Below are 27,178 nucleotides of genomic sequence, written 5' to 3' on the forward strand. Positions count from 1 at the left end.
TCTATGTAGTGAGTGCTGCACTGCTTAGTTTACTATACCACCATCTATGTAGTGAGTGCTGCGCTGCTTAGTTTACTATACCACCATCTATGTAGTGAGTGCTGCACTGCTTAGTTTACTATACCACCATCTATGTAGTGAGTGCTGCACTGCTTAGTTTACTATACCACCATCTATGTAGTAGTGCTGCACTGCTTAGTTTACTATACCACCACATGTATTTTGACATCACTGGGTATAAACTACAGGCAGAGTGTATGTGGCTGTAGAGTAGACCACCATCAGCAATGATTCCACAACTACAAGTAGATACAGGTATGTGCTGTATATTATGATCAACACTATCTTAAATGTTAAACTCTGCTTAATGAATCGTCTCAACTGACAGGCCGATATCCCCTCCCCAACAAACATGTGCCTTCCAGACCTTGGCTGCTGTTGTACAATAGATCCAGCGGCGTGGTATCAGAGCTCAGGCTGTCCAGGTGCTGCTGAAGAGATTCCAGCTCCTGGCCCAGTCCGGGCCGCTCTGCAGTAAACAGCTGGTTCTGCTCCACAACCTCACTGATCCGCTCCAACAACTGGGACACACTGAGGGAGGAAGTGTGTGTGAGTGAGTGGGAGATGTTCGGTTAATCGTGTATTTACAATTTACCATGTTTATGACATACAGTATGTACCTTTGCACATATTGCACATAAGCAGAATTTGTGCAGATCCTGAATGTGTTATTTCTGTATTTAATGCAACCTTTGTACACGTTTCTGTGCCTTGTGTTTTATTTGGGACTTTATTTTTACTCTGCTGCTGCATGCATCTGCATAATGGCCCCACAGAATCAGAGCATTTTTTCTTATCTTGTGCCATTTCTGGGAGGATGGCTGTACTATTGTACTCTAAACACCAAGCTGGGGGTGCCAAAGCTCTGTACCAGTGCATTAGTTGCAGCTGTGCCTCAGGGACAATGTTAACAGCCCATCGAGAATTGCCCGCTGTCTGTACTTCAGTGACTGTGCTTATACATTTGTTACTCACTCACTGGAATAAAGATGGTCTTCTTCAAGCTCCAATGTTTGTCTAAAAAGCTAATTCTTCAACACATCCTATTGTAAACCATTTCTGCACATTTCTTCTTTGGCATTTCCTACAAATATCTTGTACTTTTTTGTGCATTTTTACTCACCAGACAATTATTCTTCAATGTTAAATATTTTGGCACTGTTTGTTGTCTTCTGTTAGTTTATCTTTTCATTCTATATGTACAAAAACAAACAACTGTGCAAAAAATATATTCATTAAAAAAAGTTGGAGAATATAGACCATTGCATTGGTGGAGAACAGCGAGAACGTGACCGTACACCAAAACCCACGCTCGAATTTAAGGCAGAATTTACACTCCATTGATAAATGATGGCCTTTGGGCCAAATTCACAACGGCGTTTACGCTCATATCGTGAGAGTACGGACATTTACGAGGATTGCCACGTTACGTGTGGAATTCATGAAATAGCCGAGTATCTCGCAGCTTGCGCTTATATGCCTATATGCATGCATTCTATGGTGCACAAACATGACGGTTTGACAGACTGACAGCAGACTGACAGTCAAGTACCGACCCGAGAAGGTGGACAGTCGGCGGGCTGATGGGGCGGAGCTGCGCCCTGGGGGTGGCATCTCCCCCCTGTCCCCTCAGAGGGGGGAGAACCAGTGCCGGTTCTAGGCCTTTTGAGGCCCTAGGCAACATATTATACAGAGCCCCCCCCCCCCCTCCTGCTTTGCCACGCCGGATAAAAATTGTAAATTTGCCATGAAAATGCTTCAATCTGGTGCACTTTGAGATCAAAATTAAGAAGCTAGGTGGGGGCCTCATGTGGCCAGTAGTAGTGGTCCTACCCCCCCCATGAGACTTACAAATCCCAAATGTTTATAAACAAATCCCAAATGTTTGTAAACAAATCCCAAATGTTTATAAACAAATCCCAAAATGTTTATAAACAAATCACAAATGTTTATAAACAAATCCCAAATGTTTATAAACAAATACCAAAATGTTTATAAACAAATCCCAAAACCCATGAGACTTGGTCCTACCCCCCCGACCATGAGACTTACTGCAGGTCAACTGGTAGTGGTCCTACCCCCCCCATGAGACTTACAAATCCCAAATGTTTATAAACAAATCCCAAATGTTTGTAAACAAATCCCAAATGTTTATAAACAAATCCCAAAATGTTTATAAACAAATCACAAATGTTTATAAACAAATCACAAATGTTTATAAACAAATCACAAATGTTTATAAACAAATCACAAATGTTTATAAACAAATCACAAATGTTTATAAACAAATACCAAAATGTTTATAAACAAATCCCAAATCCCTTGGTCCTACCCCCCCGACCATGAGACTTACTACAGGTCAACTGGTAGTGGTCCTACGGAGAACCAAGCAAAATGGAGGGTTACTGCGGCCATCGGCTACAGTATATAAAAAATAGAAGACCACATTACTGAATGGCATCAGCGTATTTAAAAGTCGGCCAGTCATATCATAGTTTTAAACCAGCTCACCTCCAGTGCTCTCCTCCAGAGGTAGGATATTTTAATGTCGCTGCGCTGGAAGCGCTGCCATTAATTAATTATAATAGGCTGCTGTAGGCTACTATACTGTAGGTTACTACATTGATCTCATCATGCCATGAGATCAATCAAGTTTGGTGCCTCAGCATCAAACTTCCATTAGGCTATCCCAAGTGCCAACTGTCCCGCGAATCATTTTAATATGACGACGTCGTCAAATTAATTATTAACCATTCCTCTGATGGAAGCATACGTATGGTTGAAATCACTGCTCCCTGTCCTCTTTATTTTAACCTATAAAACAACAAGCCCGGAGGGGCAAAACGCATTTCATTTACAACTGGTCGTATATTTCCGTTGTGAATTTGGCCCTTTGTCTTTAGTACAGTACAGACAGTGAGACATTTTCTATAGTCTGTTAAATGGTCCTTGCGGCGGGGCCTTAGTGAAGGACTGGATTAGAGCTCAGCCCCATATTATACATCATTCACCTTCTATGATCTATGATCAGTAATGTTCTATTGAATAAAGTAGAAAAACAATCATCTTCAAAACATGGCTAGCTGGAAAAATAGTAAAATTTTATTTACTTTTGGAATTTACTAGCTATGGAAGATGGGAGGAATGTAATTGAGAGAGAAGAGGGGCTGTGAATCAAAGAAATGGAAGGAAGGACGTTGGGAGAGAAGGAAGGAACTATGGAGAGAGAAAATAAGAAAGGGCGAGATAAGCAGGGTGGGGAGGGCAATGGAGAGGAAGGGATGAGAGAGATGGACAGTAAAAAATAAATCAGAGATGGCATCAAAGCCATTTGATAGGACATTGTTCGTGCATGCATGCGTGCGACCGTGCGTGTGTGCGTGCATGCCTGTGGAGTGTGTGTATGTTTTAAAGAAGTGTTTCTAAAAAGTTGGTCAAAAAGTTATGACATGATTATAGATCAAGCACAACTGTAATAGGAATGGTGTTATTTGATATATTGACTTAATGACCCAAAATTCGAGAGAAAGAGAGAGACTGATCAATCAGAAAGTGAGAATGTAATAGGTAATGTACAAACTACATGTAAACAAAAAAAACCCCATCTAAGTGGGGTGCAGTACGTACCTAACCATAGCCGTAAGCATGGGAGCAGACGCTACTCCGACATGTGGATGCATGTCGGACTAATGCCCTGTCTGAAAAGCGTCCACCCAGTACCCAGTTGGCCCTTTGAACCCCAAAGTTGAGCTTAAACCTCAAAATAACAGAGTGGACTCACGTAGAGTTCTTGTACTGTAGGAAGCCAAACTCATCCCGCTGTCCATCCGGACACAGTGACTGCATAATGGGAATGATGCCCGCTGAGGTGAGCGGGGCTGAACTGTAGAAGGCTAGAGGAAGAAAGAGACGGGAGGGATGGAGGAAAGAAGAACGGAGAGGGAGAGGGAAAGAAACAAAACATAACACAAACAGAGAAGAGAGGGACAAAAGAAAGAAGGCAGAAGTGGCAGGGAGAGGAGAATGGTTTGGAAGGGAAGGCAAAGACAGAGGACGGATGAAAGGATGAGATATCGGGCAGAGAGGAGAGAGAGGTGTACGGAGGAGATTAGGGTTGACAAGCAGGTAGGGAGTGTTACGAGTGTAGTAGTCAATAAGAGAAAAGAAAAGATTCAAAGGTCAAAACCAAACGATGAAAAAGGAGGAGAAAGTTAAGAGTTAGACAGAAAGAGAGCGACATGGCAAGCCATCACAGATACGACAGCACAGCAGCTAATGGCCAGAGAGACTCTCAGATGTCAAGGCCCAATAAATAGCACTTTCATCATGCTATCGCACAAAAAGGCCTTGTGATATTGTTCTTTTTTGTCTGCACTGTAAATGCTGGCTGCGGACAAGCTCCCCCCCAGAGGTAGAGAGAGAGAGTGTGTGTGTGTGTGTGTGTGTGTGTGTGTGTGTGTGTGTGTGTGTGAGCGAAAGAGAGACTGAAAGAACAGTAACGGAAAAAACAAAATACGTTGGCTCTTGCTAACACACAATATCTAATTTCATGGTTACCAATGCAAATGTTTTTCAGTGTTATTTCTGCTAGCTGTGTTTAAGAGGAGAAAAGGTTATGCTCTCCATTCTCCTCTGGTTATCGCTCTCTCAAAACAGTGCTGGAGTGCTATATCAGCTATATAAATACACTTATGCTTTCTATTTACATTTTAGGTATTCAGCTCACATTCTTATCCATTGTGACTTCGCACTACAAATGCAAGAATACACTTCTGTTGATAATACATCAACATTTCTAGCAATTTATACTAAGAAATAAGATTCAATCTGCTAAGAGAAGTAGAAGTTTACCAACAATATACTACAGTGTTGGACAGTTTATTTTTTTCCTTTCTTTTGAGCCAGTACATTTAGATGAATTTGAGTTTTTCAAGGTTTTTACCAGTGTAGCCTACTGTATGTTGCACACCTTTTATAAATGTGCACCCATTTTGGGGGGGAACCCCTTTTGGTGTTTTAAACATTATGTTATAATTTAGCTATTGAAAAATAGCAGACCTACAAGCTCATAGCTCGCCACCGAGTGGCGCGCTACGAGCTTGTAGGTCTGCTATTTTTGAAAAATCGTGAAAATATTTATTTCAGAAAACTGGAGGATTTAGAATACGTTTTTTAATGTTTGAGGTCAGGCCTAAATGGGTTAAACTTGAACTTTCCGACTGTACCTCATGTGCTTCTTCTAACACAGAGGAATGGGCACAGATGTAGGTACAGTACAGAGGAGGTACAGTATATACATTAGCGCTTTGTCAATGTCAGTATAGTGTGTACTCATATGGACCTGTTGGGCGTCTGGTCTAGGCAGGCACCAAATGTTTTTAAGGCCCTCACTTTATTAATGTTCATTCCTCAAAATAGTTATTTTCGGTATGCTTAGCAATTAATTAATTAAGCGGACCCCCATCTGTGCTGAACAGATTTGATCCTGCAACAGAAATTGGCTGAATTGCTGCTGATATTCCCTTCTTTAACCACACCCTGATAACATTAAATGTTAAATTAAAGTTAGAGATCCAAATCTAGAAACCCTATTTGGAACAGGAACTATCTGTTCCTCTAAAAATAAATGGGAACAATAAATGACTTTTTATTACAATAATAAAAAGTCGCTTCTGTAGATTGGAAAAATCGATAAAACATAATATTGTTAAAAGCTCAAGTAATTAATAATTTGCTGATTGATATTGCACCCTTCATAAATTATAACACACATTTACAACTGCTTTTTAATTATAGATCTTTCCTTTTTATGCAGCACTGTTCACTGCACACTGGGCACTTGGAAGTATACAATACAGGACTATACTCAATCTGGACAGAGAGTTTGTATAGTATAACCCCACTGCACTTCCTAGTCAAGCAAAACACATTCTGCAACAGTGAAGGCTGGTTTACAGTATAATCAACCACTGTCACAATGGTGTGAAATGGACCAAGAAACGTGTATTAATAGTTATACAGTTGCAAACATTCGTCACTGGCTGTTTTACATCTTCATTGGTTTGCTCGGCCAAGTGTTCAGTTGATGCCAATGACATATCAAAGACTATCTGGAGTATGAACCAATGACATATCAAAGACTATCTGGAGTATGAACCAATGACATATCAAAGACTATCTGGAGTATGAACCAATGACATATCAAAGACTATCTGGAGTATGAACCAATGACATATCAAAGACTATCTGGAGTATGAACCAATGACATATCAAAGACTATCTGGAGTATGAACCAATGACATATCAAAGACTATCTGGAGTATGAACCAATGACATATCAAAGACTATCTGGAGTATGAACCAATGACATATCAAAGACTATCTGGAGTATGAAGCAATGACATATCAAAGACTATCTGGAGTATGAACCAATGACATATCAAAGACTATCTGGAGTATGAACCAATGACATATCAAAGACTATCTGGAGTATGAACCAATGACATATCAAAGACTATCTGGAGTATGAACCAATGACATATCAAAGACTATCTGGAGTATGAACCAATGACATATCAAAGACTATCTGGAGTATGAACCAATGACATATCAAAGACTATCTGGAGTATGAACCAATGACATATCAAAGACTATCTGGAGTATGAACCAATGACATATCAAAGACTATCTGGAGTATGAACCAATGACATATCAAAGACTATCTGGAGGATGAACCCAAGGCTTTCAGCTTGTTGCCATGGAGATGACAGCTGAGAGTTGTCAAATGACAGCTCATGAAAAAGACGTCTCCAGATACTTTGTTGGAGCATAAATGCCTTGTAAATGTGTCTTTTTGTACGTCATCTATTATTAACTCCTGTCTTAAGAGTATAAAACAACATTAAGAGTTGGATGGATGGCCCATGCCGTGGGTGGGGAGGGGAGGAGAGAGTTTGTTTTGTTTGTCAGTGACTGTACATACACATTTTAGCCCATGTGTATTCCTTCCATGCCAACCACGACATGCCAGTTCCCACTTGTAAAAGAGACACAGTCTCAATGTGTTTTTACTGGTTAAATACATTTAAAAAGTGATCAATAATCAGTGGCCAGCCTACTCGCCATTTAAGAGTAAATCATAAAGGCCAGCGAGCAAAATTCACAGACATCTGTCATCTCTCTGGCCAATGAGCTGAAGATTAAGGTCATGTCATCAGTGGAGCGCACACCAGTTGTTAAGGGCAATGGGACAGGGGAAAGGGGGATGGAACCAGGGTGGCTTGTGGAGCACTAACCAGTGGTGGAAAAAGTTATTATTTTACATTACTTTACTTTTTACTTTACTTTACTTTACTGTTACAAGTAAAAGTCCGGAATTCAAATTTACGTGAGATAAAGTACAAGTGCTAAAAGTAGAAAGTACTCATTATGCAGAATGTCCCATTTCACAAGTTTTCAAATTAATAAAACAATCTTTTGAAAATAGCACAACTAAGCTCACAATATGTCGCATCGTGCATGTGATCTTGTAGATCGGCTATTTACAAATGGCTGAAATAGGGCTGAAGTGGGTAATGTTATACAGTATGTTTTGTAAAATAATCAAAATCTACAAAGTAACTATAGTATATCTGAAGTGTTCAAATAATTGTAGTGGAGGAGTACTATTATAATATTTGCGGCTGAGATGTGGTGGAGTGGAAGTAAGTTAGACAGTACAGAAAATAGAAAAAATACTTAAGTACAGACACGAGTAAATGTACTTAGTTATACCACCGGCACTAACTGTATGTCAGAGGAGCTGAATATCAGGAATAATAAGTCAGAAGCTGTCATCAGTCATCACAGAGACAGACACACAGCATGAGTCAGACAGCAATTATTTAATTACACACAGTAAGACAGAAACACCTGGACAAGCTAGGGCTGCACTACTATAATTGTAAAAATTAAAATTTGTATCCTGCCAGAAAGCACACAGTACAGTTCTAAATATGGAATGAAGAAAACCTAGACAACAATTCGTCTATGTATTCCATATTGTACATAATCAGCAAAACATAAAAATCCCAAAGGATTGGTTTGGAGTTGGAATTGTCACTAGATTGTACAGCCATAACGCAGGTGCATCGTCACATGTATACCATTTAGTTTTAGAGGTGAAATGCGGTTTTAGATTTGAAAATATATGCACTGTATATATTTAGCACAATTCATGTTTTTCAGTTCAGCGAGCATGTTCCTCTATGGCAGGGTGACATTACTGTAGGTGCATGTTTCCATGGAGACTACTAATCAGTCTAAAGTTAACACAACAGTCATTCTGTTTTTGATCATACAGTATGTTCCAAAATGTTGACACTTTTTGTGAGTAGGTGGTGATGTCACATCATCGCTAAACTGTGTTTGTGTTCATGTAAAAATGCTTCTTGTCCATCTGTCTTAGGACAATAGAAACAAGCCCTCAGGGCTTTTTGTGTTATCCTTTTAGCATTACTTTTGCGTAATTGTACTTTCTGTACTTTTAATCTGGATATTAAAAGTAAAGGCTGCAGCATACTCCAAACTAGAGCTTTGTGCGGGACTGTTTTCTTAGCCAAGCTTGCGCCCGCGCCCATTCCATTCCTGACCATTCGCTCCCATTCCATTCCTGACCATTCGCTCCCATTCCATTCCTGACCATTCGCTCCCATTCCATTCCTGACCATTCGCTCCCATTCCATTCGCTCCCATTCCATTCCTGACCATTCGCTCGATCCCATTCCATTCCTGACCATTCCCACTCCCGCACCCGCACTAGCTTATTTTAGGACAACGCACAGTTAATTTCTGAGAGAGAGAGAGAGAGAGAGAGACATTACAGCACCATGGGGAGACTATCGGATTTACACCATGTCCGTCCGTCCGAGTGTCTGTGAGCAGATCATCTCCAGCACCGTTGGCTTGATCACAGCGAACTGTACACACACACTCCGTGGATGGCATCCGTGAAATTTTGCACACACACTAATGCCACTTGAAATGTTTCAAATCAGCCTCATGGTGTGGCATGCATTTTTCAAATCTGCCTTTTATAGTGCCACCAGGAGGCAGACTTATGTGAAACACATTTTTTATATTACTCCTTCAGAGTATCAAAATATCATGCAACTCGGTACACAACACATCAACCTTATACTGTTTTTCTTTGTGATCCTATCATAATAAATCCTCTACCTACAAAACACTACGAGTTCCATCTACTGTAAGTTATTGTCTATTAACTGCTACTTCTATGTATCACTTAATACCAAACAATGCACACCCACAACTAACGTTCTTGACGGTATATTATTTATTGCTTTGCTTCTGCATTATCTCCTGCTTTGATCTCCTTCAGCCAGTTTATTGCAAGACCCACTTTTTTGTTTTTGTTTTTACAGACCATTCCCAGCCACAGCCATTTAAAACCCGGGCGCTTCAGTGAGATTTGTGTTGGGTCCCGCAGGATCCCATTCCCAATTCAAGGCTCTACTTCAAGTTCAAACAACGCCAACCCTTTTCCAGCTTCGGCATGGCTTTCTGAACTGAACAAAGTTCTAGGAGGACAAAACTATGTTATAGTCGTAACCGCTCTCTCTTCAAAACTCTCTGCTGGTAGAATCAAGCTTTGGGCAGAATGCGGAAACAAAACAAGATAAATCACACACACCTTCCAATTCTGACAAAGTTTGTCAGAGTTTAGCGAGTTATAAACTCATTACAACATTTTCAAACAGAACGTTCTTAGGACGGCATTTTGTTCTTATTGATCTGCTGAAGCAGAACAAAATTAATGTTAATTCCGAGTATGCTACAGCCTTAACTACACAATCAGCAGTGTTCATTTATCCATTTGTAACTGTGTAACTTACATACTTCTGTTTTGTGAGTGCATATTGTTTGCCTGGAAGCAGTAAACCAGGGTACAAGGAGGCTGTTTAGCAGCATCTTCTTGATACATTGTGGAATTGGATCTGTTCTGTGGAGGTGACAGATCAGGGCCCAGTGGGTTGGGTAGAACTTTGTCAGCACAGAGCTGACAACATGCAGACAGGTGACACCATTAGGAAGAAGAAACACGCTCGCAAGTGAAATCATATTTCAACACACACAGACACACGATGCAATACAGCACAAATTAATCTATCTACGCACTCTGGCACACTTGTGCTTGTGTGTGCGTGGAAATATACACGTAGGTCTCTGGTGTCACACACACTCTTATAGATACAGTACATTACATTCTGACACACACACACTGACACACACAAACACACACACACACACACACACACACACACACACACACACACACACACACACACACACACACACACACACACACACACACACACACACACACACACACACACACACACACACACACACACACACACCCTCCATCGGGTAGGATTAACACATCCTTGTTGAGGAAATGAAAGGATTAAATTAGTCATGATTCAAATCATGAGTGAGTCAGTCAGGATCAAGATGGGAGATTAAAAAAGTGACTTTGACACTTACACACTGCTCCATCCAGCATGCAGTCAATGCACGACATGCACCGTCACAAAGAAACAACAGAGAAATAACAGAGAAACCCAGAAGAGAGACAGATGGAGAGAAAGTTGAACGGTTGAAACAGACACAGAAGTACAAATGAAAAAGACAAGAAAAAGGCAGATCAATAACAGAAAAATACAAAACAATGGACCAACAAAAATGGGTGCAACAGACGATGACCGAAACCAAACCATCCATAAGGATGGGATACACATTACTCATGCCAAATCGAAACACATTCATGTGTCTCTAGAAATGTATGTGTATCACAAATCAATATGTCTTCAATTATGCACAGTACTAAACAAAAGCACAAAATAAATAAGGACATGAACCACAGACAGCTGTACACTTTAGAAACAATGACAGATGCCACAGCAAATCCCATCTTTGCTTCAACAGCTTCTCCCTACCTTCCTTCACAGAGATGGCAGGTTTCTTCTCTCTAAGACCCAACAAGATGAAGAAGAGGACCAAAGGGATGAAGATCTCAAAGGCCAACACCCACTGGGGAGAGAGAGAGAGAGAGAGAGAGAGAGAGAGAGAGAGAGAGAGAGGGTTAAGGAGGGAAGAGAGACGTTTTCATGTCTGTCAATTAAACAGTTTGTGTTTGTGATAAAGAATAACACGCACACACACGCGCACACACACACACACACACACACACACACACACACACACACACACACACACACACACACACACACACACACACACACAATTTATCAGAATTATACAGTATCAGCAAGCCACACGAGAAGAGCTGACATTTGAATGCGTACATCCCATCTTCCCCATGGTTCATAGTAGTATTCCACCCTGCAGCAGCAGCCATAACATATTCAGAAATATGATAATTTTGCAAATGTTCTACCCTAAGCTGATGCTGAAACACGTTGCAGCGTTGCCACAGTGAGTCGTTTTCAACTCTGGCCATGGGGATGCGCAGACTAATTGTAAAACTGTATTTACATGGGATGCTTATAATGAGACAGATGTCATGAAAATCAGCAGGGCCAACAGTAGATTCGGGTTGATGACAATGTACTGTATAATACAAGTTAATTTAAGCCTTCTTCAACAAGTGAGAAACCTGGAACACTTCCTCCTATCTCATTCCACTACTCACTCCTTCAGCCTGGTTCAAAGAGACAGCCGCGTTGCATTGTTCTCTACACTCCTTAACGTGGCTTTCACAAGGGAGAATGCAACAGATTTGACTTGGTTTGGGTATGATCTGTGATGTCATGCTATTTTTGCTGGTCCACCGACTGACCGACCGACCACATTACCCATTAGGACATTTTAATATAGGATACTGTATATTTCTCAGTGAATATCTCAGTTACACCCGTCCAACATTGTTCTTGTGAAGCAGTTTGTTTATGCTTACCGGTATACTTATTAAGGTTATAACAATCAGTGTAATCTTGCAGCTCCGGGGCTGCGGGTTGAGCGGAACAGCTGTTCTGTCCAGATAGACCAGCTCCCATTGGGCGTGGTTTTAGGTTTTTAATCTAGCAGTTGTACATAGGCATACATACATAACATACATAAATTAGAAAAGTGCTCTCCTCGGAGTGCAGATCCCCAACGATTTGAAACATTTGAGTATATGCAAAGTTTCACAGCCAATCGCACACTACATTTATGATTTCTGGCATTTTATGCAAACCAGGCCCCTCCCGCAAAAAAATAACACTTGACACGTGAACTTCAATTCACGAGTTGCTCGAGTTATGTTTTCATTGTTTAATCCACGTTTTTAATCAGTTTTAAGTCATACGGGCAATCCACCAGGCAGAATGGGATATGAGACGCGTTTTGATGATGTCATCGCAAAAAGGTCCGTCGCTCCGAAGTGCAAAGGGTTATGGGAAATTGAGTCCCCATTGTTTACAATGGGAGAGCTGCCTAGCAGTGCACGGCTGTCCCGTCCGGTCTGTTGTTGTGGTCAGCACTTTGGAATATTTTTCAACACTACAACAAGCGATTTAAAGTGGATTTTCATGACAAGCAACTCAGTGATCGGTGCACTGGCTGTTCAAAGGTAACTTTAAACATAGGCAGTCTAGCCTGAAAGACGGTCGTAAATTGTATAGGCATTCAAGCTGTTAAAGGGTCTCTTAAATGCTGTCTCCCTCTCCTGCTGTCGGTCTCTATAAAGAACATAAGGGGAGTGGATAGCTATTCCCTTGTGGATAACAGTTTCAGGTAATCCATAGAAGGGACAAGAAATTATGACCTCCTCAAACCCCAGGGAAGACGTGAGAGAGAACGTCATCTCACAAGACTATAAAGCAACGTCTCAAAAGCAAAACACTCCCAGAATGGGAGCACTTTTCTAGTTTTCCCCATTTTTTACTACACGGTCACAGACCTCTGTGGCGAAAGATCTCCTTGTCGATTCCCATTGCCTTGCTCATGTATCAGGTGATGAACGGATTGAGTTGAGTTTTCTTAGTGTCAGGTATGGATCCTTCAGATCTGGGATTGGGGTGTGAAGGCTGTCCCGTCTGCTAAGAAGACATGCTTGCCAAAAGCTTCACCACCACAGCTCTGCAAAGCTGCCTGCTACCGATGTGATGAAAGTGGTGCTGTGGTGTTGGCAATAAAAGTGCACAGCTATCTATTTTATAATTTTTGAAAGGGATGTGTGCAGAGTGTATTTTGTGCACACTTGCAAATATGCCTAAGTGCATACACACAATACACACTGGAGAATCTTGTTTAAGTGCACACATCTTGTTTAAGTGACTGAAAATAAATGCTATTTGTTTCAGAAAGCGTTATATCCTGTATAGTGTATAACATGTAACAATGCAATACAAAATGCTGTACCCACTCCAACTGTACATACTTTCTCCATTTCAATTTTATTGTATTTTGACACTTGCTTTGGCAATGTAAACGTATGTTTTCTCATGGCAATAAAGCTCCTTTGAATTGAATTGAATAGAATTGAATTGAAGTGCACATGCACGCACAGCACATGTTTCCACGATAATTAAAAAAACATTAAAAAGAGCTTCCCAAACTATTACAAATGAATAATTATCAAGTCCAAGCAAAAATTCTAACCCTCTGAGACTGCATACTCCACATTTGAAAAGAATACTTCAGGTAAAAAAAGTGGTGCAACTCTGTGTGGAGGTCCCCGGGGGGAGTTCCAGACCGTACTGTACTGTACTGTACTGGGACACCCGAAATCACCATATATACAGTTAAAAATGTGCGTGTGTCTTTGTGTGTGTGTTAGGTTGCGCACAGGTGGTGAAAAACAACCATGCTGTTTTCGTGCTCAGACCCAGCCAGCCACCCAACCAGCCAGCCACCCACCCACACACATATAGTCACTTAAGGTGTTTGCACCACTTAAAAAAAGAAGAAGAGAAGAAAAGAAAAAGGGGGTATTTGAGAATAGTACATACATAGTACAATACTATAAACTCCCTAGTCCCTTCAGCCTCAACCACAAGCTAATGTATTATGATGCTGTGGATCGATAGTGGAAAGTTAATTCAGCCATTAAAATGTGTTTTAAAGCAAACACGTACTCGACATCTACTGCTTTGGTCTTTTCTGCTATTCTGCTCATTGTCCCCGTCAGGCCGCTGCGGCCGAAGACGAGGGATTATGTTATCGATCCTGTGAGTCTGTCCGTCCGTCGGACTCCTCCAGCATCTCTGTAGTCATGTGATCAAGATGCTGTATATCTGTCGAATTTCTCATATTCCATTCTGATTGGCTACACTTGGCTTCCAAAGTTTGCGGGAGTCGCCAGTTTTGTACAAAATGCCACAAATCATGAAAGCATTGTCCGATTTGCACATATAATCTGTATAGTAAATGAGTAATCTCTCAAGACTCTCTCAGCTCTATCGCCTTAATCATCTAATGTTGTTAGTAGGAATAAACACATAAGTACTCTGAAGGAAGTGGACTGAAAAAAGGAGGAACCCGAGTTCCCGTTAAACACAAAAAGGAGGTTGTGCCCCCAGAGGCAAAAACAATGGGTTCCCAGATTGCTGACTGAGATACGATGGTAAGCCTGTGTGCGTGCGTGTAAATGACGCCAGTTCAGATAGTTAGCCAGTAAACAAGGCCTATCTCAGAGCAGTCTCAGTCAGTTCTGTGTATAGGTCTGTGGTGTCAGCTGGAATACCATGGCCTTTCTGTCTTCCCCTGTTTATGTGCCTCCCACACTGTCTGTCTGTCTGTCTGTCTGTCTGTCTGTTATAAATTGTTATACAATATACATTATTTTATATAAAGCTAAAAGAAAATCCCCCAGTCTATTTTTTATCTCTCTCTCTCTCTCTGCAAAACCAATTTCACACACAAGCATGCACAGTCATTTGTGCACGCACGCACGCACGCACACATGTACACATGTACACACACGCACACGCACACAAAGGTGGGTGAGGCCATCTGTACAGGATGCTGAGTCATCAGAGGGAGAGGACAGATGGATAAGTGACTGAAAGATGTTGCAGGTGAGAGAGCGGGCGGGCGTGCGTGTCCATGTCAGTGAGAGAAAGAGAGGCTGTGTGTGTATGTGTGTGTGTGTGTGTGTGTGTGTGTGTGTGTGGGTGGTCGGGTGGGTACCACAGCCACTCTCTGTTTCAAGTGTGCGTTTGTCAAGAAGAGATTGAACCAGACAGACTTGGAGAAAGAAAACAAGACATGTCTCTCTCTTTAAGTAAATCAGCAAAATAATTGATAGGTTCAGATTCAGAAGTTTGACACACAGCAGGGAACACAGCCTAATGAAAAGCGACAACCCACCACACCAACGAACACAGGCTTTTTTATTGCAATTCATATTGTTATTATATTATCATTCTGTGCATCCTTCCAGTCTACAGTATGTGCTTCTCCAGGTAAAGGGGAAGTGGGGCGATCAGTAGTACAGTGATAGTTAGACAGTGCACTAGTTCACCTCCTTCCAACTGGAGGCCATAGAGTGGGAATAACGGCGAGGACTCCCTGTCCTGGCATTGGCTTCGGGTGGCAGGAGAACATATAGGCTTTTTGTTGTCTCTCTTGCTAACACATTTTACTGTACATTTGCATCTGGCATAGTTCTGATTATAAAGAACTGGGAGGGAGAGAGAGAGGTAGGGTAGGGTAGGGGGCTTAGAGACTTTCATCTGGTCATGACATATGGAGGGAGAGAGAGAGGTGTGTGTGCGGGGGGGAGAGACAGACTTTCATCTGGTCATGAAAGCGTAGATCAGGGGTCACAAATACGCTGACTGAGAGTCCCTCAGTGAAGGTCACCAAACACAAGCAGCTCTTTTACAACTGCGTGCTCCCACAAAGCACAAAGAGACAACTGACCGTCGCAATGGAACCAAAACTGCCTTCAACCACCATGGGACTAACACAGAAACTGACACAGGGATATTAACACAGAGACTGACACAGGGATATTAACACAGAGACTGACACAGGGATATTAACACAGACAAAGTTTTTTCCCCTCAGCTGCCAGGCTGCTCAATGACTCTGGCTTCCCTTCCACCCCTGCCTCCTAGTGACACCAGCACTTTAATCACCGGCAACATTTGATACACTATGAACTACTGTATATAACTGCACTTTATATTTATTTTCCTGCACGGTGTTGTCTTATGTCTGTCTATTTGTGAAAAAAGAATTGAATGCACTCATGTTATGTCAAAACAAATTCCTATGTGTGTATACACAAATGGCTAATAAAGGTATCTGAATCTGAATCTGAACAGAGACTGACACACACAGGGATATTAACACAGAGACTGACACACACAGGGATATTAACACAGAGACTGACACACACAGGGATATTAACACAGAGACTGACACAGGGATATTAACACAGAGACTGACACAGGGATATTAACACAGAGACTGACACAGGGATATTAACACAGAGACTGACACAGGGATATTAACACAGAGACTGACACAGGGATATTAACACAGAGACTGACAAACACAGGGATATTAACACAGAGACTGACACAGGGATATTAACACAGAGACTGACACAGGGATATTAACACAGAGACTGACAGGGATATTAACAGAGACTGACACAGGGATATTAACACAGAGACTGACACACACAGGGATATTAACACAGAGACTGACACAGGGATATTAACACAGAGACTGACACAGGGATATTAACACAGAGACTGACACAGGGATATTAACACAGAGACTGACACACACAGGGATATTAACACAGAGACTGACACACACAGGGATATTAACACAGAGACTGACACACACAGGGATATTAACACAGAGACTGACACAGGGATATTAACACAGAGACTGATACAGGGATATTAACTTTATTTTCTTTAGTATTTATGTAAATATTGCTCTGATCTATTCTTGTTTTTTGAGTCCACATTGTCATGACATTTGCATAGACACTGACGTTAGTCACCTAAGACACACATGATAAACAAATAACGCACAGAAATGCAAAACACAGACTGCAGCAAAATCAACTGCCATCCAGATGAGTCTTCCCTCTGATTCTCATGCCCTGGTAGTACGGGCACCAAACCTCTGATTCTCATGCCCTGGTTGTAGGGGCGCCAAACCTCTGATTCTCATGCCCTGGTTGTAGGGGCACCAAACCTCTGATTCTCATGCCCTGGTTGTAGGGGCGCCAAACCTCTGATTCTCATGCCCTGGTTGTAGGGGCACCAAACCTCTGATTCTCATGCCCTGGTTGTAGGGGCACCAAACCTCTGATTCTCATGCCATGGTAGTACGGGCACCAAACCTGATTTGAATAATACAACTGCTCTCCTTCCAAAGCAGCGAGACCTCATCGCCCCATCATGACAATTTGCATGTCAGCCTTCAGGCTTCCATTATTTATATTTAAGTTAGTGTCTCCTCCTCTGCTGCTGCTGCTGTCTCATGCTGCCCACACAGAACAGGACTCAGAGGGGGACTAGCACACCTAGGACAGGACGTGAATGTGCATATAATAAGCATGCAGACTTGTGGTATTACCACTTGCACACACACACACACACACACACACACACACACACGGATGCGCGTTGATGGATAATTTGCCCCTATATCAGCCATCCTAGATAGCGTGACCTGGTTGACCGTAGAATGGTGCCCGTTTCCCAAAACAATACAGGCAGCAGGAGACAGCTCCTGCTCCTTATTTCTAGGTTAGAAGGTTCAGATCCACATGTTGTCATGGCTACGCATTCAACTGTATGTGAGACTGCAGGACTCCCCATCTTGTGACATGGACGTCACGACGCCACCTCCATCGTGGGTGGTCATTCATTGGGCCACCTCCATCGTGGGTGGTCATTCATTGGGCCACCTCCATCGTGGGTGGTAATTCATTGGGCCATCTCCATCGTGGGTGGTCATTCATTGGGCCACCTCCATCATGGGTGGTCATTCATTGGGCCACCTCCATTGTGGGTGGTCATTCATTGGGCCACCTCCATCGTGGGTGGTCATTCATTGGGCCACCTCTATCGTGGGTGGTCATTCATTGGGCCAAGGTTCTCATCCACGTGGGTCCTCACCAGCTGACCCCCAACGTGGGAAGATTCTCCTCCAATCACGATAGATAAACAACATCGCTTCATTTTTACTATAATTCACTCCCCACACTTTACATTCCAGTGACGCCACAGGCAACATTTGGAGTCATAAAGTAACCAGTGTGTGTGAAAGACTCGGCCATCCTGAGGCTGTGGGTATGAAATGGGCAAATGGGCGTACAGGAGAAATGGCACAAATATTTATCAGCTGCTTGTTCAAAGGTCTTCTATCCCCTAATCTCCCTGCCAACCAAGAGGAGACCAGGAGACTAACGGGCCAAAAAGCAGAACTAACAGTATACCAACAAGGAGTTGCAGGTCAATTTCCTTCGATTGATTTTCCATACCAAACCACCATAAATAACTAACTAGCCGACAAACTTCATGGACAAACACAATTATTTCCCAAAGGATGCTGTGCCCATCCATCTTCACGATGGATAGACATGTCAGTAGCGGAGCCGGGAGGGGAGCCGGGAGGGGAGCCGGGAGAGGAGCCGGGAGAGGAGCCGGGAGAGGAGCCGGGAGAGGAGCCGGGAGAGGAGCCGGGAGAGGAGCCGGGAGGGGAGCCGGGAGAGGAGCCGGGAGAGGAGCCGGGAGAGGAGCCGGGAGAGGAGCCGGGAGAGGAGCCGGGAGAGGAGCCGGGAGAGGAGCCGGAAGAGGAGCCGGGAGAGGAGCCGGGAGAGGAGCCGGGAGAGGAGCTGGGAGAGGAGCTGGGAGAGGAGCCGGGAGAGGAGCTGGGAGAGGAGGTCAGATGTAGAGTTGCTGGCCGGCTCCATCGAAGAGGAAGGACGGGTGGGGAGAGATCAACATATGGAATGTCAGAAAAGGTCAGCTCCATATATGGAGATCTAAGGGGTTGGGGTTTGAGGTCACATGTGGAGTTGCTGTTGCAGGCAGGCTCCATATATGCAGATCTAGGTGATGAACCAGTATTCTCCATGTATCCATGTATGGCTAGGCTATCCAGGGTTTGATGAGGTCAGTGTCGTCTTCATATATGGAGACAGCTATATATGGATCGTGTCACGATGCGTGACGGACTGACAGCCATATATGGAGCGTGTCACGAGTCACGACGCGTGACGGACTGACAGCCATATATAGTGGCGTTACGTGTCATGAGGCGTGACGGACTGACAACCATATATGGAGGCGTGACGGACAGACTGACTGGTTTTGCAGGTTTATGGTCACAATTACTGTAGTAGAAGGTGGCATATTTGTTTCCTTCAGGTTTCTTTTCCCATAGCTTTTTATTTATTGGCTTGGCAGCATTCATTTAGAGACTAGCATTGCAATGTCTCTGGAGTGCTTTAGTGATTTAGTACTGAGCTAAAGAGGAACTAAATACATAAAGCTATAATTAGCTTGGCCACACCTCATTCACATAATCAAAAAATCACACTCGTGTGAAGTGAGAGGCTCTCTTATCATCATACATCACATTCCGTGCTAAGCCAATCAAATCATCACAATCACTTCTGGCGTCTTCAATTTTCTGCCCTCACTTTTTATTCTCAATATGTATTTTTCTCAGCCAATGTTTGTGTTCACACAAACCCTCAAAGCTGGGCATAGGAGGGTGCACTTGTTTAAAGATAACTGCAATGGTGTTTTGTGAGAATCCTTGTCAAACTGACACATCGGCTGATTGTGTCTCAGTGAGACAGTGAGACAGAGGAGGTGCCAAAGCATGATGTTACTAGAATGCCTATTTCTCACCTCAAATGTTTTCATATACAATATACTGTACATGTTCATTAAAGTGCACTGTCCCGTAAATATACCAATCAAGTAAAGTAAAGTAAAACGTAGTGAAAGAGCATGTAAAAGGCACAGGAGGATAGATCCAAACTTGCGGTTATTCTGTACCACATCTTTGAATGGGGTCCATGGGGAAGTTTTCTCGGCTCAGTCCTGTAATACAAAGGATCTCCATGCTGCTTCTCCCAGACAATACGTGCTGATGTATTATTAAGGAGCTGCTCAATGCTCATTTGCAGTTCAATTATTGAGAGGGTTGGTTATGAGAAAGCTCAGGGAAGATCTGGATGTACAGTGCAGTGGTCGAATGCAGATGCTGCTGACAGGAGGAATTACGACCACAGGTGTCTGTGTGCCATAATTAATTAACCTTGTTCATTAATGGATAGACCTCAAGAGTGTGTGTGTGCGCATGTTGCCATAGCTAGCCCTGACATAAAAAAGGAAACATCACATTCTAGAGTCCATTCTACAGTATGTGTTTAATAGCCCCAACTCAAGGTCTATATGAGATGTAGGCTTGTAATGTGTGTGAGCCATGCCAGGAGAGTAATTTGTAAGACTTCACACACATGCACGCACGCTCCAACTCACACACACCTAATCCCTATAGTGCTTCATCCCATTAGTCATGGGGCTATTGCAGAGGCAGCCCGTGCCCATTTTAACAGGGCGAGTCATAGAGGTGTGGGCAGTCAACTCCCCATTACGACGGTTATTATAAGTGACAGAGATATTGAAAGGGAGCCACAGGCGAGACAGAATTTTAGGCAAACATGGAATCCACGAGGCCAGTGTCTTAATCACTTACCACTTTCACACTTGGTGAAACAAGCTCACAATGTAAAAGAAAGTCATTTAAGTGGTTAAACAATCAACACAAAATTAATTTAACCAGGTAAAGGTTCACTGACCAGAGATCCTCTTTTACAGCAACGTCCTGCTTCACACACATACTGTACACATACAGTAGTACTTTACACATACTGTACACATACAGTAGTACTTTACACACAAACCAGTTGGCCACCCAGGGAGCAGCTCCGCTGTTACACTTTGTGAGGCTTAGAAACATTTCTCAAGGGCACATTGAGGGAGTGTATCTCATTCACTGTCCCCGTCCAGATGGTCTCTACGGTACCGGTATGAGCTGGTTATGTTCCAGTCAGGACCGGTAGTCATGTATATTATAATACAATTAAATAATTGTGCCTGGCTCACTCTGGCTCAGGTTATCACCATCCTAAGGAAAAAAGAAAGGTGCGTAACCATAATTGATAACTAAGGTACGTAGGAGAAAACCAATAACAACGTTTTGTCTGTAGACCTTCATCAGGTAATCTGTCGTTCAATTCCAATGAATTCCATTCATACCAAAAAATGGGATTAATTATTGCTTTTGTCTCCTGCCCTGTCAGCCTGGCAGCCTGGATGGCACAGGGGTAAAGTTTATGATCGCCACCCTGGAGATTGAGAATGGGGATTTATTCCTCTGTGGTGCCTTCAACACGAGCACTACAACAAATACAAAGGCATTGGGTGGGGAAGCAATCCTACTCTGAGTCTGAGTTAACTTAACACTGAGGATTCTTTCTGTGCATGATGGGGGAATAAAGAAGGGAGCGATCCGAACCTGGAGTGAAACAGAAGCAGAGTAGGAGGAGGAGAGAGCCAAAAAGATGGCGGTGTGATAGGAGAGGGTGTGAAGCAGTAAAACAGGGAGCCCAGTAGAGGAGTGAAACAGGGCTAAACGCATTAGAGACCCCTGCATTACCCTTCCCTCTAGCTGCACCTGACGATGGGGAAGATGCCAGTTTGAGGGCTGACAGGTGTGAAGCAAATGAGCAGCCAACTGTCAGGCCTGGCGCGCCTATGCTTGTGACTTGTGGTACTTACTGCACTGATGGATGGTAACCGCAAGAGCTAGTGTAAGTGTGTGTGTGCATGCCGTGCACGTATGTGTGTGCGTGTGTGTGTATGTGTGCCTACAAACCCACATACATAAGTGTATGCATTCTTATGCATTTTTTGTGCTGTAGCGATGGATGAGTGTGTGTGTGTGTGTGTGTGTGTGTGTGTGTGTGTGTGTGTGTGTGTGTGTGTGTGTGTGTGTGTGTGTGTGTGTGTGTGTGTGTGTGTGTGTGTGTGTGTGTGTGTGTGTGTGTGTGTGTGCGTGCGTGCGTGCGTGTGTGTGTGTGTGTGTGTGTGTGTGTGTTTTTCGTTTCTACTCAAGTGTCTGTGACAGTGCATATTGTACAGCCATGGATTTGACACAACCAGGCAAACATGAATAATGCAACAGTTCCACATCCTTACCTACTCTCTCTTCCTCTCTTCTCACTCGCCCCTTGCCAGTGTGTCTTGAAATGTCATTTTAAACACTGTCCTTCACCCTTTTCTCTCACTCTCAATCAAACATTTTTGACTCAACTGTAACACAGGTTTCATCGATACTTAACGCACCATGCTACAGTATGAATGAATATTGAATATAGTTACTGGAAAAGCATAACAAAGGTAGAGATAGATTGAGGGAGGAAGAGAGAAACAGACAGAATTCACACCAGCAGCGGCCATCGCCGAGCGAGTTTCCGCAGTCTGGATTTCCGCTAAATGGGAGTGTCTGAGCTATGAGTGACACCCGGTAAGCAAGTTGTGGTCCAGCGAGTGCTCCGTTGCTCCGGGTGGCTCTAAGCCAGGACAGCTGTAGTACAGACACTCAGAGATTTTAGTTAAGAAATAACTTAGGTAAGAAATAAGCCAAGCAGTTAATCAATCTTGATTAATTTCACATTTACAACTAACTTTGTAATGAGTGCTCAGTACTTCCATACATAGCCTACAGTAGTCAGTTACTGTCCATTATTTATTTGAAGTTGTGTCAAATGTTAACGGCCAATCCACACCAACTGACACCACAGCGTTGGTTGGTTGGAAGCATGTGTGGTCGTACTGCGGCATCAGCAAAGTTTCTCAATTTCTCAATTCTCAATTTTGCTTTTTGCTGGCTCTGCCTGCCTACTGCCACATCCGTGAAAGCGGTGGTCACCCCTCGCCATGACACAGTCTTGTCTGTTCCTGTTCTGAGTCATTCATTTGTTTCCCAAACCAATTATGGCACAAATGCAGCACAGTTTGTCATTGTCAACGACAAGAGCCAGTTAAATGAGGCCGACTACTGTATGGCTGCTACAAACAGGTATAGGAAGAACTCAAACGCACACATAGTCAAACGTATGCGTGCGCAAAGACTGGAGCATAAGTAACAGTTGGAAAATACCCCTCCAGCAACATCTGTCAATAACAACACAATATGTGTGAAAATGATATTGCTTCATTCCATGGCTTGATCTCTCAACATCTCTGTCTCTGTTTACGTTAAGTGTTTAAATGATAATGTTCAATTCATTTCTACAAATTGTGGGATGTCGCTAGGCAACCGGCTGCCATGGGACCCGAGAGAGCCAGTGGGGAAGGAGCAGAGAGCAGCCGAGAGGACCATGCCCACCGCTGGGCCTGGTGATAGACGCTCTCTACGTCCCCGCTAGTGATGCGCGGGTCCACCTGTAACCCGCGGGTCAGGTCAGAGCGGGTCAAGAAATGTTAACTCTTTGGTTGGGGCGGGTCAAATAGTATACACAAATTGAACTGTAACCTGCGGGTTGAGTAAAGAATTGACGACTTTTTTGGCGGGGCGGGTCAAATTATCATGAATGCGGGCACCCACGGGTCGTATTTTCCCCCAAGATTAGCATCACTAGTTCCCGCCTACGTGCTGTATCAAGTTCAAGGCTACTCATCAGGCCCACCTGTGTCGCCAGACAAACAGCTCAAATGCGGACGAGGCTGCTCCTGCTCTCACTTCCTCACTGACTCTCCGACAGGACAGATCGGGCCATGCTCTGGCGGTAAGTGACTCCCCACGCACTCTCATACACACTTATAGAGTGATGGTGATTATGCAGAATAGCGCTAATGCTCACGTTTATCTCCCTCTCATAGGTAACTCACTCCCGATCGTATCTCTGAGTCTGAACCAAGAACTCCCAATGAATCGCCCTTCATTCGCAAACAACCTAACACATACAATCCTAGTGGTTCGTTCTAGGCCGTCTTTCTAAGCAGACCACTGTTCACTTTTCATACTACACACTCAGCATTGGTCTAAGCACTGTTCCTGCAGCTTGAGATAAACACTCTGAGTATACACTACAGTAAACTTATTTTACGTGGTTAAAGATATAGTGGATATATTGAAAATATTTTTTATAATTTGCAGTAATCCTATTGCAGTTATGTGGAAATAATATGACACATAAAAGTACATTATTTTACCTAACAGCACGAGGAGACAGTGACACTGACAAAGACAGAACACCCTGCTGTCCTTACGGGTTATACCATTTACCCTCATGGGGGATAAGATGTGTCTGACAACTTCATTCACTCTTTCTCTTTCAGTTGTCTCTCTCTATTAAGTTTCCATCCATCTACACTCAGTAAGCATGCCCCCCCCCCCCTCCTGCAGGTATTCTCTCTGCTTTCCTTCATATTCTTCATATGTCATTTCTGCATGACACTGTCACTCTTCCTATCGCCACGCTCCTTTCTCTCTCTTTCTCTCCATGCTGTTGGCAGAGGTGGGCATGGTTGCAGTCTGCGTTCCATGTCCCTGCACTCCTCTGCAGCAAAATATGGGGGCACTTAAAGTCAAATGAACAAGCTAAAAAACACAAGGGAGCGCCTGGGCCGTGGCTCAGCGGCCCAGGCACCTTGGCTGGTAATCCAGTCTGGCAGTGTGCCGCGGGTTCGACTCCTGATCCCAACGGCCTTTATTGCATGTCACCCCCCCATCTCTCTCCCCATTTCCTGTCAGCCTACTGTCTATCCCTCTATAAAAAATAAAATTAGGGATGCTCCGATCAGGTTTTTTGGGACCGATACCGATACCGATCACCGATTGTTTCTCTCATGATCAGCCGATACCGATATGTCCGATACCGATACTGATCTTGTGAAATGTTGCAAATTTTTATATTTAGAAAATTATTATATGTCAAAACCAACATCAAAACTGTTCCTGTGTGTGGGGAGGAAGGGGAGAATGTTTAGGCCTGTCACAAAAATGCAAAATTATGTTATACTATATATCTGACATTTATACCACTTAAATGGTGTAAAAGATCAGTTTCTCCAGTAAATTGCCGATCACAGATAGGGTAAATGCCGATCACAGATAGGGTAAATGATCACAGATAGGGTAAATGCCGATTACTGATCAGAGTGAATATTGGCCGATATGGCCGATCACCGACCACTGGCCGAGTATCGGAGCATCTCTTAAAAATATATATAAAATAAAGGCAAAAGCCACAAAAAACATGAGAGAGAGAGGGAGAGAGATATTCATGAGCTGCGGTGAAAGCACCACTAAACCATATTCATGCCTCCCACAATACGTCAAAACACACACACACACACACACACCACTGCGTGCGTATGTGTATGCATGTTAATTAAGGTACATTTGACATTTTATTTTCTCCTCTGCTGCCCTTCCTGCTCCTCTGTCCATATTAGATCAACATTGACCATCAGATGTAGGGCTGGACGATAATATCATCAGTCACCACTATTTAAAACTTGCCTTGATTACGATTAATGACAACAACCCATTTCATCACAATGACTTGTGAGCTTAGATCAAATGCAGTGTATGCCAATTGCCACCTTCGTATACAAACAAAGTATAATCCAGGGTTAACTGTTGATTCAGACGATTCCATATAGTTGATTATAATAAAAATCTATTCAACATTTTTCATGTCAATTTGCTGATATATCAGAAAGATTTTTTTTTCTTTTAAAAACGTGCTTCTCGATTATTTGCTTATAAGTCGGTTGTTGTTTCCAAATCGGTTTTGATATGTTTTCGTTAATTGCCAGCCCTAACAAGGAGCGAGCAGATCCCCTTGTACTGTAAAACACAACAGGATGCCATGGTGAAACAATACAGCATAACCTACATAAAGGCTGAGAACAAGTACGTCACATTTATAGATGAAACATAATTAAAATGCAATCAAGACTCATAGTATGCATCTTTTATATCCACGTCAAAATCTACTTTGACAAAGAAGGCAATTCCATTTATTCAAGCAGGGACTGAGCACTGGTGTTCTCTTACAGCTTTACTGTTATGTAAATCTGTTGTAGTATTGCAAGTTAGATCAGAGGCATTAGAGAATAGTTTTGAATTTACCCTCCCCGCCCTGCCTGCTTTTGTGGGTCAACCTACATGTAACAGATTTTAAATCAACAAAACGTCCAATGTTCAATCTGGATAGCTAGAATGCCAGTTATACAAATTCCAATTGCAAATGACTCATATTTCACAACAGCTGAGGGCATTTTAACTAGAGAGGCTTTCCAAATGAAATGCCACATTGCAGCTATGCCAGTATTCTATAATTACCGGTATTCATAGTGGGAGCTCTAATGACATGATTAATATTGCAATCCCTCCAAGAAGCGCACACACTGCATGTCTGCATCTCAGGAAGAGCTGCAGGCCTACAGGTCTACAGGCCTACAGGTTTACACTGCATCTCGGGAAGAACTGCAGGCCTACAGGTCTACATGTTTACACTGCATCTCGGGAAGAACTGCAGGCCTACAGGCCTACACTGCATCTCGGGAAGAACTGCAGGTACAGGCCTACAGGTTTACACTGCATCTCAGGAAGAGCTGCAGACCTACAGGTTTACACTGCATCTCAGGAAGAGCTGCAGGCCTACAGGCCTACAGGTTTACACTGCATCTCAGGAAGAGCTGCAGACCTACAGGTTTACACACTGTATCTCAGGAAGAGCTGCAGACCTACAGGTTTACACTGCATCTCAGGAAGAGCTGCAGGCCTACAGGCCTACAGGTTTACACTGCATCTCAGGAAGAGCTGCTGGCCTACAGGCAGGCGCGCTGGAAGTCATCAGAGCTCAGGGGAGCTGTCTGGCAACGACACCGCGGCCGCGCGTAGCGCGGCCGCGCGAAAAATCGGGCCTGCGCGGGTCGGGTCCGCGCGCAAAAACAGTATTTTGGTGCCGCAAAACTATGCGCTGCAGACAAGCATTATTATTAACCAGGCCCGGCAGGCCGTGCATTACACTTACAAGTTA

The 27,178-nt window shown here is 43.2% G+C and overlaps 1 protein-coding gene across 3 annotated transcripts in view; it reads right to left on the bottom strand.

The window, feature by feature from the left end:
• Positions 1-27,178, bottom strand: part of abca2 (ATP-binding cassette, sub-family A (ABC1), member 2) — a 91,987-nt gene that overhangs the window by 54,487 nt on the left and 10,322 nt on the right. Inside the window, exons 2-4 of one of the 3 annotated variants that reach the window (XM_080766287.1) lie at positions 11,058-11,151; positions 3,842-3,953; positions 428-591 (exon numbers count right to left, since the gene is read on the bottom strand). In XM_080766287.1, the coding sequence (XP_080622413.1) occupies positions 428-591; positions 3,842-3,953; positions 11,058-11,151 (370 nt within the window). Of the gene's footprint in view, positions 1-427; positions 592-3,841; positions 4,237-11,057; positions 11,152-27,178 lie in introns of those variants that run through there. The other 2 variants (XM_080766286.1, XM_080766285.1) reach the window with 2 other exon arrangements.

The sequence above is a fragment of the Protomyctophum bolini genome (genome assembly GCF_963924005.1).
Source record: "Protomyctophum bolini genome assembly, chromosome: 6".
In the NCBI taxonomy this organism is placed as follows: domain Eukaryota; kingdom Metazoa; phylum Chordata; class Actinopteri; order Myctophiformes; family Myctophidae; genus Protomyctophum; species Protomyctophum bolini.